At 42.2% G+C, this 15910-nt stretch overlaps 2 protein-coding genes across 2 annotated transcripts; one reads left to right on the forward strand and one right to left on the reverse strand.

The window, feature by feature from the left end:
• Window positions 1-634: 634 nt before the first annotated feature.
• LOC101632538 (taste receptor type 2 member 42-like) lies at window positions 635-1567 on the forward strand. The gene has a single exon (XM_004693142.1). It carries the CDS (start codon window positions 635-637, stop codon window positions 1565-1567), a length of 933 nt encoding a protein of 310 aa, XP_004693199.1.
• A 5233-nt stretch (window positions 1568-6800) lies between these two features.
• Window positions 6801-10199, reverse strand: SMIM10L1 (small integral membrane protein 10 like 1). The gene has a single exon (XM_012732889.1). The coding sequence runs from the start codon at window positions 10109-10111 to the stop codon at window positions 9905-9907; it is 207 nt and encodes a 68-aa protein (XP_012588343.1). The 5' UTR covers window positions 10112-10199; the 3' UTR covers window positions 6801-9904.
• Window positions 10200-15910: the final 5711 nt, after the last annotated feature.

The following is a 15910-nucleotide window of genomic DNA, read 5'->3' on the forward strand; positions in this document are numbered from 1 at the left end:
AAACCCAAATCATGAAATTAGAACTATGGATAATAAATTTTGTAGCAACTTCATGTGTTCAAGTTGCATTGAGGTTCAGTTTTTCTCACATTCAGTAGTAATCGTCTATTGGATGTTACTTTTTCAACAACTGTCTGAACTCCTTGATGCTGCTTCTCTTTCTTACACATTTTTCCTTTTTTACACACATGGAATTTATGAATAATGACTGCAGTCTAGAGCTTACTTTTAGAGGATGGTTTTAAAATGAAGAAATTTGAATCCAAACTGTATTGGATTTCCATTGAAAAGGAAAGTACAATCAGGGTAAGGAAATTGGCCTCAATTTGCATGCGTGCACACCTGACCTTCTTCCGCAGACCCTCACAAGTGGAACTCACAGCTAGCACGCATGATGGATGCATTCACTGCTTACCTTGGGAACCAGTAATGGATTGAGAAGAATACAATTTTCACGAAGATCTGTGAAGCCTGGTCAAATATTTCAGACTGTTGGGATTAATCTAATCTTTTTCATATCTGAATCTCAGCGTTGTCAGCACGAAAGTGTAAAGTATCAAACTCATTATTCTACAGTATTTTGTCGGCAAAATCTCAGAAGAGAGTGTTTGCTTTCTGGGTTCTTTCTACAGAAATGCCATCTGAAATGGAAACTACTTTTCTGGTGGTGGCAATAGGAGAATTTGTGATTGGAATGCTGGGGAAAGGCTTTATTGTGCCGGTGAACAGCAGGGACTGGGTGAAATGTAAAAAGCTCTCTTTAGCGGACTGTATCCTCACCGGGCTCGCTATCTCCCGAATCGGCCATCTCTCCATAATAGTACTTGATGCATTTGTAATGGTGTTATGGCCACATGTCTATGGCGATGATAAACTAGCCACGTGTATGGCTATTGCTTGGACTCTGAACAATCACCTCGCTACCTGGTCGGCTACCTGTCTAAGTGTTTTCTACTTCTTTAAAATAGCCAATTTCTCCCAGCTCTGCTTTGTCTGGCTGAAGCAGAGAATTAGCACAGTGCTGTTGGTACTCCCGCTGGGGTCTTTGTCCTTCCTGATGGCCCACCTGGCATTAACAGATAAGTTTAGTGGCTGCTGGAATGTTTGCGACACTTACTTAAGAAACTCAACTTGGCTGTCAGGTGTAAGATTGCTATGTACTAAGAGCTTGGTGGCTGACAGTTTGATCCAGTTAATCCCCTTTCTTCTTTCTGTAATCTCACTGCTCCTTTTATTTCTCTCCTTGATGAGACACACCAGGAAGCTGGAACTCATCTCCAGACCCAGGGACCCCAGCACTGTGGCCCATAAACGGGCCATGAAAATGATAACATTGTTCCTCCTTCTCTTCATGGTTCACTTTTCTTCCTCTGTGTTAACAGGATGGACTTTCCATGTGTCGCAGAAAATTCAAGATGGTTTTGCTGTCACGCTAGCAGTCACTCTTTTTCCTTCAGGCCACTCCTTTATCCTAATTTTGGGAAACAGAAAGCTGCACCAAGCTGCCTTGCAACTACTGAGGCATCTTAAATGCCACCTGAAAAGGGTGAAAACTCTTGCTTCATAGACTTTTCCAGACCTTTCTATATTCCAGAATTAAAAAGATTGAAGATCCATTTTAACTTCTGTTTTTCTCACTGGATTCTTTCACAGATGTTCCCTAGAATTGCCTATAAACTAAAAATCCACTCACACTGCCGGGGACATTGTGCTGTTGTTTTCAGAATGCAAGCACTGGTGTCATTTTATAACTTGCTGGTAACAAGAAATATGACTAAATATAAGATATACATTACTATATATATATATATATATACTGGTGTCATTTTATAACTTGCTGGTAACAAGAAATATGACTAAATATAAGATATACATTACTATATATATATACACACACACACACATACACACACATAAATGTTATAGGTGCTGGCAAACATTTATTTAATTCATATGTGAGAAAATAACATGATTATTTAGAAATGACAATTGCTTCCAAGTTTGAATAGGTAGAGTACTTGCACATTAAGTTAAAATAAACCAAAGAGAAAAAGTGCTGGTAGCACCTCACCTTGTAACAAGATACAACTTTTAAGAAATATGAATCTTAAAACACAATGCTATTTCAATCATTTTAAAAAATCAAAAAAGTGTTTGAAATAGCATGATGAATATTATCTTCTTTTTTTTAAACCTCACTTTATTATTTAGCATATTCCTCTTCCCACAGTTTCATAAAATGAAGGCTTGAGTTATGGTCGACCCAGGGACTTCAAAGAATTACAAAATCCTTGAAAATAATGTCGACTATCATTAAAAATCCAAGCTATAATAGAACTCACTCTACCCTTGTAGAAAAAGAGAACAATTAACTAAATTTATAAAAGAAAATTGAACAATTAAAAGTGATCCTAAGTGCATAATAGTACATATTTACTTTGCAAGGATCAAAATCATATGTTGATATCAATTTTGTGGTGTGTCTGTCTGTATAATTATATGATGCTACTAGAGTCCCTTGTCAGAGAAGACAAACACAACTGACTTGCCAGAGGTAAGGAAAGGAAAGTTTGCAAGAAAGTATTGCCTATGTGTGTACGTGTTAGACAAGTCTGTGCCTTTATATTTAGTACTAAGTGGTAAGATTATGCTTGCTAACAATATTACAACTTTGAATAAAATAGCTTGTGCTGTACTAGCTTTATAACTTATAAATGGATTTATAAGTAACATAAACATATTTTAAAACTATCATTGTGGGTTCTCCCTGGTGGCACTCCGGGCAACCCCGCCCCCGGAAACCAAACCGGGGCCGCCTCAACCCAAAGTCCAACCCCCCCCCGGAAGGGAACCAACTGGCGCAGCAGACCTCTCCTGGCTCACCCCCAGCACCCCTCAGCAGTGTACTTTGTCCATCTACCTGTTCTGCTGCTCCCCACTAGTGTTGCCGCCCCTTCACCTCTGGCCTGTACCCCATTTCTGTATGCATAAATAAAATCTTAAAAAAAAAAAAAGATCATTTTGAAGACATACATGCTAGGATTTCGTTTGCCAGGCTCTTTCAGTGGTAAAAGCAGACCACAAAGAGTGCTGAAAATATACAGATGGTATTTAGGATGGAGTAGCTCATCAAACCTGTTGCTGGGAAGACATAAGAACCATAAAAATTTTGTACAGTGTACTCTTAGTGTAGTGAGCTGATATGTCCATGATGATGCCGATCATGTCATGATACCTGTACATCCACGCCTAGATGTTTAAATTGCATTTATGGTGGACACTGTAAGAAATCCTCTAAGGATTGTCTCTAGGGTCATCTTTCTTTAGGAAAGGCGAAGTTCAAATTATGTGACTCAGATTCAGAAACTGAGAATTTGGATTAGAATGTGTTCCTTTCAGTAAAAATGTTAAAGATTATTTTTATATACTAAGAGAAACTGAATATAGTTTTTATTTTTATTTTTTTGTGTGAGTGTTAGCAAACTTGTCTTCCATGGCCAAGTTTGCTCTTGCTTCTTAGGAGTGGGGATGAACTCTTGCTTCTTAGGAGTGAGGATGAACAGTAAATGCCTCCCTGGGATTCAGGCCTCCCTTCTCATGTACTATCCTTGCCGTGACAATATGGGGAGCAGGGCCCACCCCTGAGAGAGCAGCTCAGAAAACACCTGTGAGAGGATAGAGCCGGGCTGGGCTGCGGTGGCTGCCTTTGCAGTCTTCCTTTGGGCCCTCCCTGGGGCGCAGCACTGCAAGCTGGCAGCAGCCTCTTCAGTGTGAGTTCCATCCCCCGACACACACCCCCACCCCCCCAGAGGACCCCCATGGTGTGGCAGACCTCTCCTGAGCTGCTCGCTGTTCCCCACAGCAGTGTACTTCATCAATCTGCCTGTTCTGCTCCCCACTCTGTCTCTGGTGAAGCCTCTCACTACCCCTGCACCTCTGGCCAGTACCCCAGTTTTGTACGTATAGATAGATAAGTCTTTAAAAATAAATAAATCAATTGGGCTTTTGAGCTTAAATTCTGTGCCTCCCCTTTCCATAGCAAAAGCCTGAATTGGAGACCCAAGCCATGCTCTGGGAGAAATGACTACTGTCATACCCACAGCCAGTCCCCTGGGATCTGGAGAGAATTTCATCCTAGTACAGGACCAATATATGGGGGAACAAAACGACTGCCATTGCTTTCTTGTGGATCATGTTTCTCCAAAATAAACATTCGAGTGTGAACTGTCTTGATAGAATGTTTATGTCTTCCCCTCAGCTTGCGCACATCTGAAACTAGTTGCAAATAACCTGTATCTAATGCCAGCGGAGGCTTGAGCTCTGCCCAAGACCTTGATCTTAAACAGAAAAGACACTTTAGTGGTGAAATCATATTGTGTAGTGGAAACATCCAAGAATATATCAGAGCCCAAAGAAAATATGGAATCTGATGGCTTAGGTATTTAATCTGCTGGTTTTGATTAAGGCCTGGTTCTCCCTTAAATGACATACAGAATCACGTGGCAAAACTCATGTTTCCCAGTGTCCACTCACCTGAGATTGGTCAGTGTCGTCCACACAAATGAAGTCTTGTGCTGGGCATCCCAGGATAAATCTCCATTCCACAAGTGGACCAGATGATTGGTCTTGGAGCAATTCAGAAAAAAAGTTAAGACATTATTTTGGAGGGGGGATATTTAAAGATCACAGGAGGCAGATGGACTATGTTTAGTAAGTCATTTTGAGGGACACCAGCATTGACACAGCTTCAGGAGACAAAGCATTATCTCTTTTGTGTATTGGCATCTCTATCCCTGTTCATGTTAGAGAGTTAGAAATAACTTCTTTTCCCTTTCTTGGAGACCTAAGCTGACCTGAATTTTAACACATCTGTTAAACATATTCCTTTTCCAATTTAGTATATGATGTCAAAGTTGTTATCAATCAAACATTCTAAAATGTTTGGAAGAGTTCCTTTCAACTTAAACATCTATTTACTTTGTTGGACACAACCTCTATTCTGTGGCATTGATTTTAAAGTCAAGTTATTCTTGGAAGAGTTTGTCAGTAACGATTTTTGCCTTTTGGCTGTGAAGGTTTAACTTTTGTCATTTTGAATCCTCTGCCTCACTCAAGATATAAAAATCCTCCTCTGTGAGGGTAACCTGGCACTGAGCAGGCAGGGAGGTCAGGGAGCAGGGGGGGCTGGGGGAGGCTAGGGCCCAGGAGGCTGGAGAGCCCCACCAGCCAATCTTTGAGCTTTCTTTTCTCTCCAGAAATTCAGGAGAGGAGGGAGCCTGTTGCGGCAGGCTGGCTGGCAAGGCAGCGGGGAGCCTCCCCAGCCCCATCAAATCTTTATTTTTCCTGGACTCATGGGCTCACCTTAGTCACGCTGCTCATGCCTGTAGCTGTCCCGTCTCAGTGACGTCACCATTACAAGCCCGGCCTCTACGCGCAGGTGTGCACATGTCCGCAGGCCCACACCCTCCGCCAGGTGTCCACAATCAGGCTGCGTGCTGCCCTACGCTCACGGGACTTCTGTATTAACACCAAGGCCACAGGTGAAAGCCACAGAGGCTAGAGGCGTAAAAAGCCTGATGACTCATCCTTCTCTGTTCTCCCTCCCAGTGTTCACTGATGCACTGCACTCTCTCAGCCAGACAAAATCCAGATCCTCTGTGCTTGAAAGTTTAAGGATGACCAAGATTTTCTAATGTCTGTTGCAGATCCCTTAAGAAGACAGAAGAGTAGGGCTGGCCCTCCCTGGTGGCGCCAGGGCTAATGGGTTATGGGAGTAGTCTGCTGTGACACAATCCAAAGTGTTGGCAATCCTGGCTGCTACTGCAGAGGTCCTTTTCTTAGTCCAACTCTGAATCTACTCCTCAGACTTTTTTCCAGTCTCAGGAATTTCTGGCATCAGGGACTCCCGGCTCCTCTAGTCACGTGTTCTGAAACCTTCCCACCTCACCCACATTTGCAAGTGTAAATCCTAGCTCTATCAAATGCTATGGATACTCCACTAGGAAAAGCCACCATTAAAAATAGGACTGCAAAAATATAATAGGAAATTTAGCCAGGCCACCCCAGGACAGTGATGGAATAGCTCCAAATTTCAGTTACTGATCTCTGCTGCAAGGGAAGGAAACCCTCCAAGCGAGGGGGAACTGTCTCTCTCCCCAACAAATACGCCTGTGACTCTAGGCAGATTTCAATTTACAAAACATCTTGAATATTTATATTCTCATAGTGTGCTCAGTAATTGTGATATAAAAGGCAATGCCACTATATACAACAAATACTTAGCTTTATAGTTGAGAAAAGCAACAGGATCACTCTGCTTTAGCTATATATTAAAAAAAATTCTCTCATCAATTGTTACCTTAGGAATGAGATTCAATTGTCATTCAGGCAATTACTGAATTATTTAACCTTGCTAAATCCTACTTTCCTTGTATGAAAAACTCAGAGAGCACATGAAAATTATGAAAACAATGTAGCCCATGGTATTAAAAACTTATTACATTAAAAAGTGATACGGATAGTGATAATACATTTTCAGTCAAGCAGCTGTATGCATTTTTACCCTTAATTTAAAAAAATTCATGTTCCCTCTTAGGTTATGTGTGACTAAGACCCCTATTTCCCTTCATAGTTCAACTATAACACAGTGACCATTCCTCAGCATTTTTATGTTGAACTTCATAAACAAGGTTTTTCTTCATAGGTCAGAATTATGGTACCTTTTTGCTCCAAGTTGGAGAAACGTCTCCACCAATAAAAAGAAAAGCTCAATTTATGGGTAATAAAATGGATGACCTGAGTATCATGCCCAAACACAGCTTTATTTTCTTTATCAGCTACTATGTGTAGGAAAAAACAACTAATTTGGCATTCATTCAATAATTTTTATGATCTATTTTGCATTAGGCGATGCTCCAGGCTGATGACAGAGCAAAGAACAAGCAAAGTCTTTGGAAACTTCATGGATGTTACCTGGAAGGATGTCAAGAGGAATACAATAACTAGCAAATTATAGAATAACTGGTCAGGGCACAATTCTTGCTTTCCAACGATGCTGGGAAAGTTCATTGAGTTCTATCACATCAGAAGAAAAACACACACTTAGGTTTCAGAACTATATGAAGGATAAATGGTTAAGTCACAGAGCTTCATTCTTTCATTCAGGTTCTACTATACATTTCCTGATATACAGGTTGTAAAATTGGATATGATACAGTATCTTCACTCACAGAGCTTCCAATCTAATTGGAGGATATGATAAATAAGTTCAATAAAGTGATAAAGTGCCTAGGTTTCTTCGGTGTAGTAAAATACTGCTAAGAGGAAAAAGGCTGAAAACACCAGATTTCAGGCAGCCACCTAAAAGGAGCACCTGGATCTCCCCACGCCAGCTTAAAGGGAGCTACGGGTGGGGTCTTTTATGTTGCAAATGCAGCTTTAGTAGCTTTAGGAAACAGTGATGCCATCCACCCCGTTTGTATGCTCCTTGGCACTGCGATCAAATCATATTTCTGGTATTTTAGATCAAGATGTTTTAGTTTCTGCACTCAATCACAGCACTATGCAATTACCACGGGAAGAGATGATAGTCTGGGAAATGTGTCTCCCATCCAATCAAAAAAACCCTCCCGATCTGATAATGAATGCACCACTAAGTGTAAGTGACACAGTCCTTGGATGGATTAAAAGCAATGAAGTCTATTCTGGTCAGAGGCAGCTCAGAAAATCTTAATGGAAAAAGTGACATGTCAGCTACTATGTGTAGGAAAAAACAACTAATTTGGCATTCATTCAATAATTTTTATGATCTATTTTGCATTAGGCGATGCTCCAGGCTGATGACAGAGCAAAGAACAAGCAAACATGAGTAACCAGAAGCCAAAAAAGGCAAAAAGGCGCGGGCAAGAATAAGTAGAAAGTGCTCAATAGTCTGGCTGGAGAAAAGGAAAGAACAATTAATTACCCACATCCAGACATGGTGCTGGAGTGGGCACTAGCTATTTGGCCCTGGGGTGTATTTCTTTGTTGGACACAATTCGTAATATAGAACACTGTTAATAGTTTAAATCTTCACCGCAGCAAATAACTGCCACTCTTTGTGCAAATGTTTTACCAAAAATCTTCCTGCAATGTCTTCATAGCTCATGTCAGTACCCTACATATCTCCGTTAAATCTCTGTAAGAACAGGCATTTCATAAGAGTTTTCAGTTTTACTCACATATGAAGGGTACTGTCATATGAAGCACTAAGGCAGGCTAATCCTCACCTTTCAAAGTGGGCATTTTACTTCAGTTAATGGAGGAAACCGGTTTAGGCAGATGAATGGCATCACCCACCCAAGACTACACAATTAAGAGTTCATATTTTAACAGAGATCTCCCTGATTTAAAAACTCAATTTCACCCTGCTGACCCATACCAATGGTGTAAAGTTGAATTATCTGGAGAACTTCGAAAAAAAATTGAAACTTATTTGAACTAACTTCTACTTAAAGAAAAGTCAAATAGTGCTAGTCTGGTAGTGAAAAGCTGCAGCGGTCCCTGCTCTTCTCTACCCATCCCTGATTTTCTTTCTTCAAGATAACCACTTTTAACTGAGTTTTCCCCCCTAAATCATATATAGTTTAATTGACTTTTCTGTTGTAGATCTTGAGTCTCCCCCATTATACATATCTCTCCTTTCCAGTCCCCAAATTACCTACGGATTTGTTACATTTGTATTCAATGTTTCCATAATCATGACCAGCTTTATACAGCTATTATTATTCACAGTTGGCAACCTTTCACTTTTCCTAGGGTTTATAGTTGCCTCAGCGTTGTTTCCTTAATTTAAAAAAAGGTCTGCAAGCCACTAATTTATCTGCAGAACCTCTGAAACATTAAAAACCTCTTGACTCACATATAAACATACCAGAGAGTCTACTATTTTTATTTTTTTGAGACATTTAACTCTCCATCTTTAGGCATGTTGTTTTCATGCTGGTCTCTCCTCTACTCCTTTCTCTTTAAATGTAATTATATTACTATTTTAGCAACTTTATGGCTATCGTTGAATAATAGGATGCCCCTCCCCCATCAACTACAGACCCTTTCACCTTCTCACCACTCCCCTTTCAAGGTCACTACCAGCAAAGTCTACTTTTACTTTGCAAAGGCTGATGTCACTTGCATTCTATTTTGTAAGCATAATTCTTTTAAAAAGGTGAAAACCATAAACAGCATTTACACTATGATGAATATCTAATGTTATCCACCAAACAGCCCTGCTGTGTGCTTAAGACTGAGCTGCCTTGTCTTTGGCTCCTGGGTCTGCAGTTTGTGCTACTCCCAGGGACACCGCAAAAGTCCACTTTCTTACCCTCCGACCCTCTCAAAACCCAACCCTCGGTTCAAAAATTGATATCTGAAGGATGCGACTCCTGTACCGTCTTTGCGTTGTTTTCCCTAAAAGTTTCTGTCACTGTTTCCTCCGGAGGAATGAAGAGATGACTTTCCCAACCAACCCCGAAGATCTGCGGCTTCTTATTCAGTGTCTGCTTACAATCCGATCCAAACCAAGTCCCGACACTCATTTAATTTGGACCTTGAGCCTGTTGTACATAAGTTTTTTCCCTGAATATCTGTACAGTCTTTCTTCTTCTAAAATAATGCAGTCTGTTCGTCCAGTTTTTAAGAACGTTCGGCTTAAATACGGGCGTGAGTCTCTGTACACAAGTGGCCGGAACCAAGTTCACGCACTTCTAGCAGCCAGCCCTGCCCGGACCCCGCGACGGCCCCGGAGTCCGGCTGAGGACCGAGTGCGCAGCCGCGGGCCACGCCCAGCACTCTCGCGAGACCTCCGCGGCGCCGGGGCTCCTGGGAGTCCGCCATGATCCTACGCAATGGCAGCGGCGAAGTCTCCGCACTAGAAGTGTACCTGCAGGCGGATGTTGAGGAGCACGGAGCCCGCGATGTAAAAGTACGGGAAATTCACGCGCAGCTGCCAGGCCAGCTCGAAGAAGGCGAGCAGGGTGCGGGAGAGCCCCTTGCAGAAGACCCCGTACGAGCTGGGGGCCGCGGCAGGGCTGCAGGCCCGGAGCGCCAGCGAAGACGGAGCCGCCGCGGTGGCCATGGACCCGGTGTCGCCGCTGCTCAGTTCCTGAAGCCGAGGGTCCCAGCAGACCCCGGACGTCGTCCGGGACGGGCTGGGGCTATGTGGCTGCGGCTCCCGGAGACCTGCGCGCCTAACGCCGCCGCCGCCGCCGACTCCCCAGCGGCGCTGAGCCCCTGGCAGCCGCGGGCGCCCCGCCTCTTCCTGTCCGCTGCTCAAATGATATTTAGCCTTTAGCGCTTAACACGTAGTAGCCCCCGAGCGGGTTTATATAAATGGCCTGCGTGTTACTTAGTAGTATTTAGTAAAACGCTTGGGCAGCCTTACAGGCGTGATTTTGCACGGTACGTTAAAGAAATGAAGCCAAGTGAATGGTATCATTTGCACTAAGGCACATTGTCCGCCTGCAGTAAAACCGGGATTTCAGGCAGGTGCCTTGCCATTTTGATTTTGTGACATTGGCTTTAATAGTAGAACAAGATGTACAGATTTGGGCACATTCTATTATGTTTTAGGGCTCTTTTAGGTTGTGGCAGAAATTGCACGTTAAGCAAGTTCTTTTCATTTTTTTCCCCCAGTGCATAATCGCAATATCAAATTCTCACTCCCCATGTAAACTCATGAAAAATCCAGATTAGATATGGAAACCTGATTTCTGCAAGGAGACACACGTGAAATTATGACTTAAGGTCCAAAGGCTGGAAATTGTAACATCAGCTTCCATACCCCAAATACACTTAGGGTAACATCATACTGGATAACCACCTACACTTTAAATGATAGACATTTCCTTACCTTTTCTAATCTTGTTTTCGCTGGTGGTGCTGTAGTTTTCATCATAGACAACCTGTACAAACGTGGATTATTCTGAGAGTGACTTCTGATCATTATCTGAATTTGGAAAAGCACTGTTCAAATTTTCCACACTAACCCCTGCACTAAATAAATGTATTGTTCAGAGCAAAATTAATGTGGCCTAAAGAACTTCTGTTTCTCCACATCTACTGATAAGATTTGCACAAATAATGTTGGGAAATTTATAAAACTTAGTTTGTGTGATGCTCACTAGAATTTCTTTAGATACTTTGCAATATCAGTACTACCCCAGCAACTAGACAGCCCTTGGAAGAAATGCCAGCAGATCACTTCAGTGACCTGAAATACTGGCGGACCTAAGAGTAGTTAGTGCAAGGTGAATGGGAATCAGGAGATGGTTTCAGTACAAGTGCAACTTATGCTAATGGAAGACATACTAGATGTACTGAGTCACATTAAGCCCCAGCTGAGACCAGAGCAGAAAGACTTGCACCCAACTCTGACTCCCGACTGGGATTGCTCCCCATTTTGGAATATCTGCTCACTAACGTCATGCCCGCCTTAGGGCCCTGCCTGTCTCTCCTCCCGACAGATCAGTAGTTGGGGCAGGTCCCCAACAAGCCCCCAATTTTCCACTTCCAACTATGTGGACTCTTCCACTATTCCCCATGATGCCAGAGTCAAAACCATCCAAGGAATCAAGCCTCTTGTCCTCCCCTCTGTTTCCTTCCAAATAGGTAACCATTTTAAAAAGTTAGCTTTTAGAGCTTCTCCCCTTTCTTAGATAATAAATAATACACGGTACACATTGTTTTGTACTTTCAATTGTTTCCACTTCACCATACAACTGGAGAGTAGTAGCCCACTTAGCCTGCTCTCTGCAGTTATTTATGGGTCAAGGACAAAGAAGCCTTAAATTTCAACTCATTTTCTCCCTTTTACTGAGGCATAAATTGCCTAGTAATATATTAAAAGCATGTAATGATATATATAAAGGACTATGATAGCAAATTAATGTATCACCTCACTTCTAATTTTTTGGTAAGAACACAACTTCAACTCTTTGTTTCATTTCAATTATGTCTCATTTTTTTTAAAAAGATTTATTTATTTGTGCATACAGAGCTGGGGTATAGGCCAGAGGCTCGGGGCGGTGAGAGGCTTCACCAGAGACAGAGTGGGGAGCAGAACAGGCAGATCGACGAAGTACACTGCTGAGGGGAGCAGCGGGCGGGTCAGGAGAGGTCTGCCACGCCATGTGGTCACCTCCGGGGCAGGCGGGAATCGAACTCATGCGGAAGTGGCTTTAGCTTCTCAATGCTGTGCTTTAACCCGCTGCGCCACCAGGGAGGGCCATATCTCATTTTTATCTATCAATCCAACCATCATCTATCTACCTCCCTATCTTTTTTTTTTTAATTTTTATTAAATATTTATGTGTACAGAACTGGGGTACAGGTCAGAGGTACAGGGGCAGTGAGAAGATTCAACAGAGACATTGGGGAGCAGATCAGGCCAACTGGCGAAGTACACTGCTGAGGGGAGCAGCAGGTGGATCAGGAGAGGTCCATGGCGCCATGTGGGTCACTTCCCTGGCAGAAATGGAACTTATGCTGAAGTGGTTATATCTTCTTAGTGCTGTGTTTAAACCGGCTGTGCCATCAGGGAGGGCCTTGGCTCCCTATCTTAATGAAACTACCATACCATCTTGATTAATCGTAAGCTTTGATGCAGAACAGTGATCTTTCAACTTTGGCCTTTAAAAAAAATTCAACCCTCTGGACACTTGTCTTACTGTGCATGCATGTACACACCCACGTGTGTGTGTGTGTGTGCGCGCGCGTGTGCACTTTAAGAATGGTTTCAGTACAAAGAGCTGCTGGGATAGCTCTCTTGCTGAATTTCAGTTCAGTTGACTCTCTTCTTTCACAGCTCTCTTATGAATTTAGTTATACGTGGAGCAATTTCTTTCCCTGGACCTGATTAAAGAGAAGACTGTATATTCTACAATCTGCTACATTCTGCTCCCAGGTGGAAGTTCTCACTGTGAAGCTTCAAATAGCATATGGAGAAATGAGCAAGTCACAGTCCTCAGAGCCTTAGAACCAAACAGGTAAAACTGAAAGCACTTTACCCGAGGAGAATACTAACTCCTCCAAAGACCACTCAAATAGAAACCTGAATTTTACTGATAATCATCTGGAGCAGGTCAATAGTGATATGAACAATGAGGACCGGAGACTTGTGAAGCAGAGGGCTGGTTTTCCCCAGGTGGCAATCTATGATGAAAACAAGTGTACTGTAAAGACTGAAGCTGGTTGAAATCCAGCTGAGTTAAACAGCTACTAACCAAAAAGAAGAAGAAAAAAAAGTGACTTAAGCAAAAATACAAATCTGAATGATCATGTGGACAAGTCTAGGTTCTGCCATGAAAACCATATTTTTTTAATAACCTGGTACATTTACAAAGTTACTGGATATTTTAATTATTAATGGTTAAATATTAAAATAGACTGAAATGAGAAAGTTTATCAAAGTGGTAAGCACAAAAGCTATGTTTGATAACTCCTAACAGTGGGTTGAAAAACTTAGATATGAGAGGACTCAAGCCTAATGACCTCCCTGACATGGAATACATACTACATAGCACACTAGCTCATCCATGAAATGTGTGTGTGTGCATGAGCTTGCAAACAATAAGTTATCGATGAATATTAGTTACCAACAAGCAGCTTTGAGCAAGTATTGGCCTTGATTCCAAAAAAACTTGACTGCTTTTGATAGGAAAACAGGTTCTTTCTACATTAACCTGGTGTTAATAAATTTGAGCTAATAATGAACCTATTTATGATCATGCTCCAATTAATAAATTAGACATTCTCTGTATGTTATAAACTAGGTTGATGAACGCAAACTGTGGAGAGGTTAAACAAGGGGAAAACTGCAAAACAATATATCTTTATTTGCTTCTTCTCAAATGAGAACAGGTTTCCAATTCAGTCAGTGTTGCAATATGCTAGTGTAGACAAGGAGTAGACAAGAATTTGCAGGGTGAGACTAGGAGTCAGTCTGAACTATTAGAGAACATAAATATTTTTGTGAAGACAGCACTGAACCTGTCTGTCTGCACACCCTGTGTTTTCCTGCTGGCACCGGTCACAGAATTTGAAAGAAGCCAGGACTTCACTGCGTATTTGGAAATCAGTTGCACGGCACATAGAACTTAAGTCAGGAAATAAATACCAGTGATTTTAGACTTGACTTTTTGTTTTTTCTCGACATGATAATGTCATTGCTGAATATTCTTTCCACCCTAGTTATGGCAGAATTTATTCCAAGCTACCTGATTTCTCAAGTCTTGTATTTCTTTACCTAAAGTGAGAGTGAAAATGTGCTTTCTGCAGTACTCTTGGGGAGTGCTTTCCTTTTGTTTCCTCGTCTTGCAGGGGTAAGTGTACTTGAGAATATGAAATATGTGAGTATGAAGGGAACATGGTCGGAGGATCACCTGAGGCACAGAGCAAGCCTTTCTCCACGACTCTATTCACACTGGTAAACTTCATACCCTGTGTGATGTCTCTGATGTCTTTTCTGCTGTTGATTTTTTTCTCCCTATGGAAACAGTTCAAGAGGACGTAGCTCAGAGGCACAGGATTGTAGGCACAGCCATGCAGACCGTGGTCTCCTTTCTCTTGCTACTTGCTGGTTATGTTCTGATTCAAATCACTTCCATTTGGAATTTTACTTGGCAGCGAAGCAAACTGGTCCTTCTGTTTTGCAAGACACTTGGAACCTGTATCCTTCAAGCCACTCAGGTATCTTCATCTGGGGCAACCAGCAGCTAAAGCAGGTCTGTGTGTCACTCCTGAGGCAGCTGAGACGCTGGCTGGAGGAAAGGAAGCCGGTGGGAGCTCCAGATCTTCGTGCAGAGAGCAAACTGGTGTCTAACACCTTATACTCCTGCTGCTGCTTCTCATGTGTATGTAACTAAGTCTTTTCCAAAGATTTAGGCAGAAGAGTCTTTTATCTACATGTGTATGTGTGTTTATAAAAATATAACATGGTAAGATCAACATATTGTTAACCAATTTTGGGGGGTAGCAACCTCAGTTACAGAACTTTGGAAGACATTTCTTAGAATCATAAAGTCATGTGTATTTCACATACATATTGTATGTTTCATCTTCTAATAAAATAATTTAGATTTACCTGCATTTTTAATAACAAGCAACTTATCTCAAGAAGCCATTGCTACAGTGCATTGTCATTAGTTCCACCATGTATGCAGATTTCACTGTCTCCTGTGTCTTGGATGGTCACAGTGATCAATTTCCTTTCTTTTTAAGGTTTGTTTGCTTATATAAGACCTGGGGGGTAGGACAGAAGTGCAGGGGTATGTATGTGGGAGGATTCACCAGAGAGAGAGTGGGGAGCAGAAGGGAGATTGATTCAAGTACACTGCTGAGGGGAGCAGTGGGTGAGACAGGAGAGTTCTGCTGCACCATGTCGGTCACTTCCCTGGCTGGGGATGGAACTCATGCTGCAGTGGCTGCAGTAGCTTGATAGCACTGAGACTTAACCCTTGCATCACAAGGGGTCAAATTTCAATCACACATTGAGGACACATGCTGGGGACAGTTGCTAGTCCATCATGAATTCTTGCTTTATGGTTAAAAGAGCAATAGGAGGCCCTCCCTGGTGGTGCAGTGGATAAAGCACAGCACTAAGAAGCTAAAGCCACTTCAGAATGAGTTCGATCCCCTCCCCAGAGGTGATCCACATGGTGCGGCAGAGATCTCCTGACCAGCCTGCTGCTCCCTTCAGCAGTGTACTTCATCAGTCTGCCTGTTCTCCCCTCTCTGTCTCTGGTGAATCCTCTCACTGCCCCTGCACCTCTGGCCTGTACCCCAGTTCTGTATGCATAAATAAATAAATCTTTAAAAAAAAAAAAAGAACAATAGGAACTTCTTTCAAGAAATGTTGCAAACAATAAAATTTGAGACT

The sequence above is a fragment of the Condylura cristata genome, unplaced genomic scaffold (genome assembly GCF_000260355.1).
Source record: "Condylura cristata isolate star-nosed mole 26May11 unplaced genomic scaffold, ConCri1.0 scaffold00036, whole genome shotgun sequence".
Lineage (NCBI taxonomy): Eukaryota > Metazoa > Chordata > Mammalia > Eulipotyphla > Talpidae > Condylura > Condylura cristata.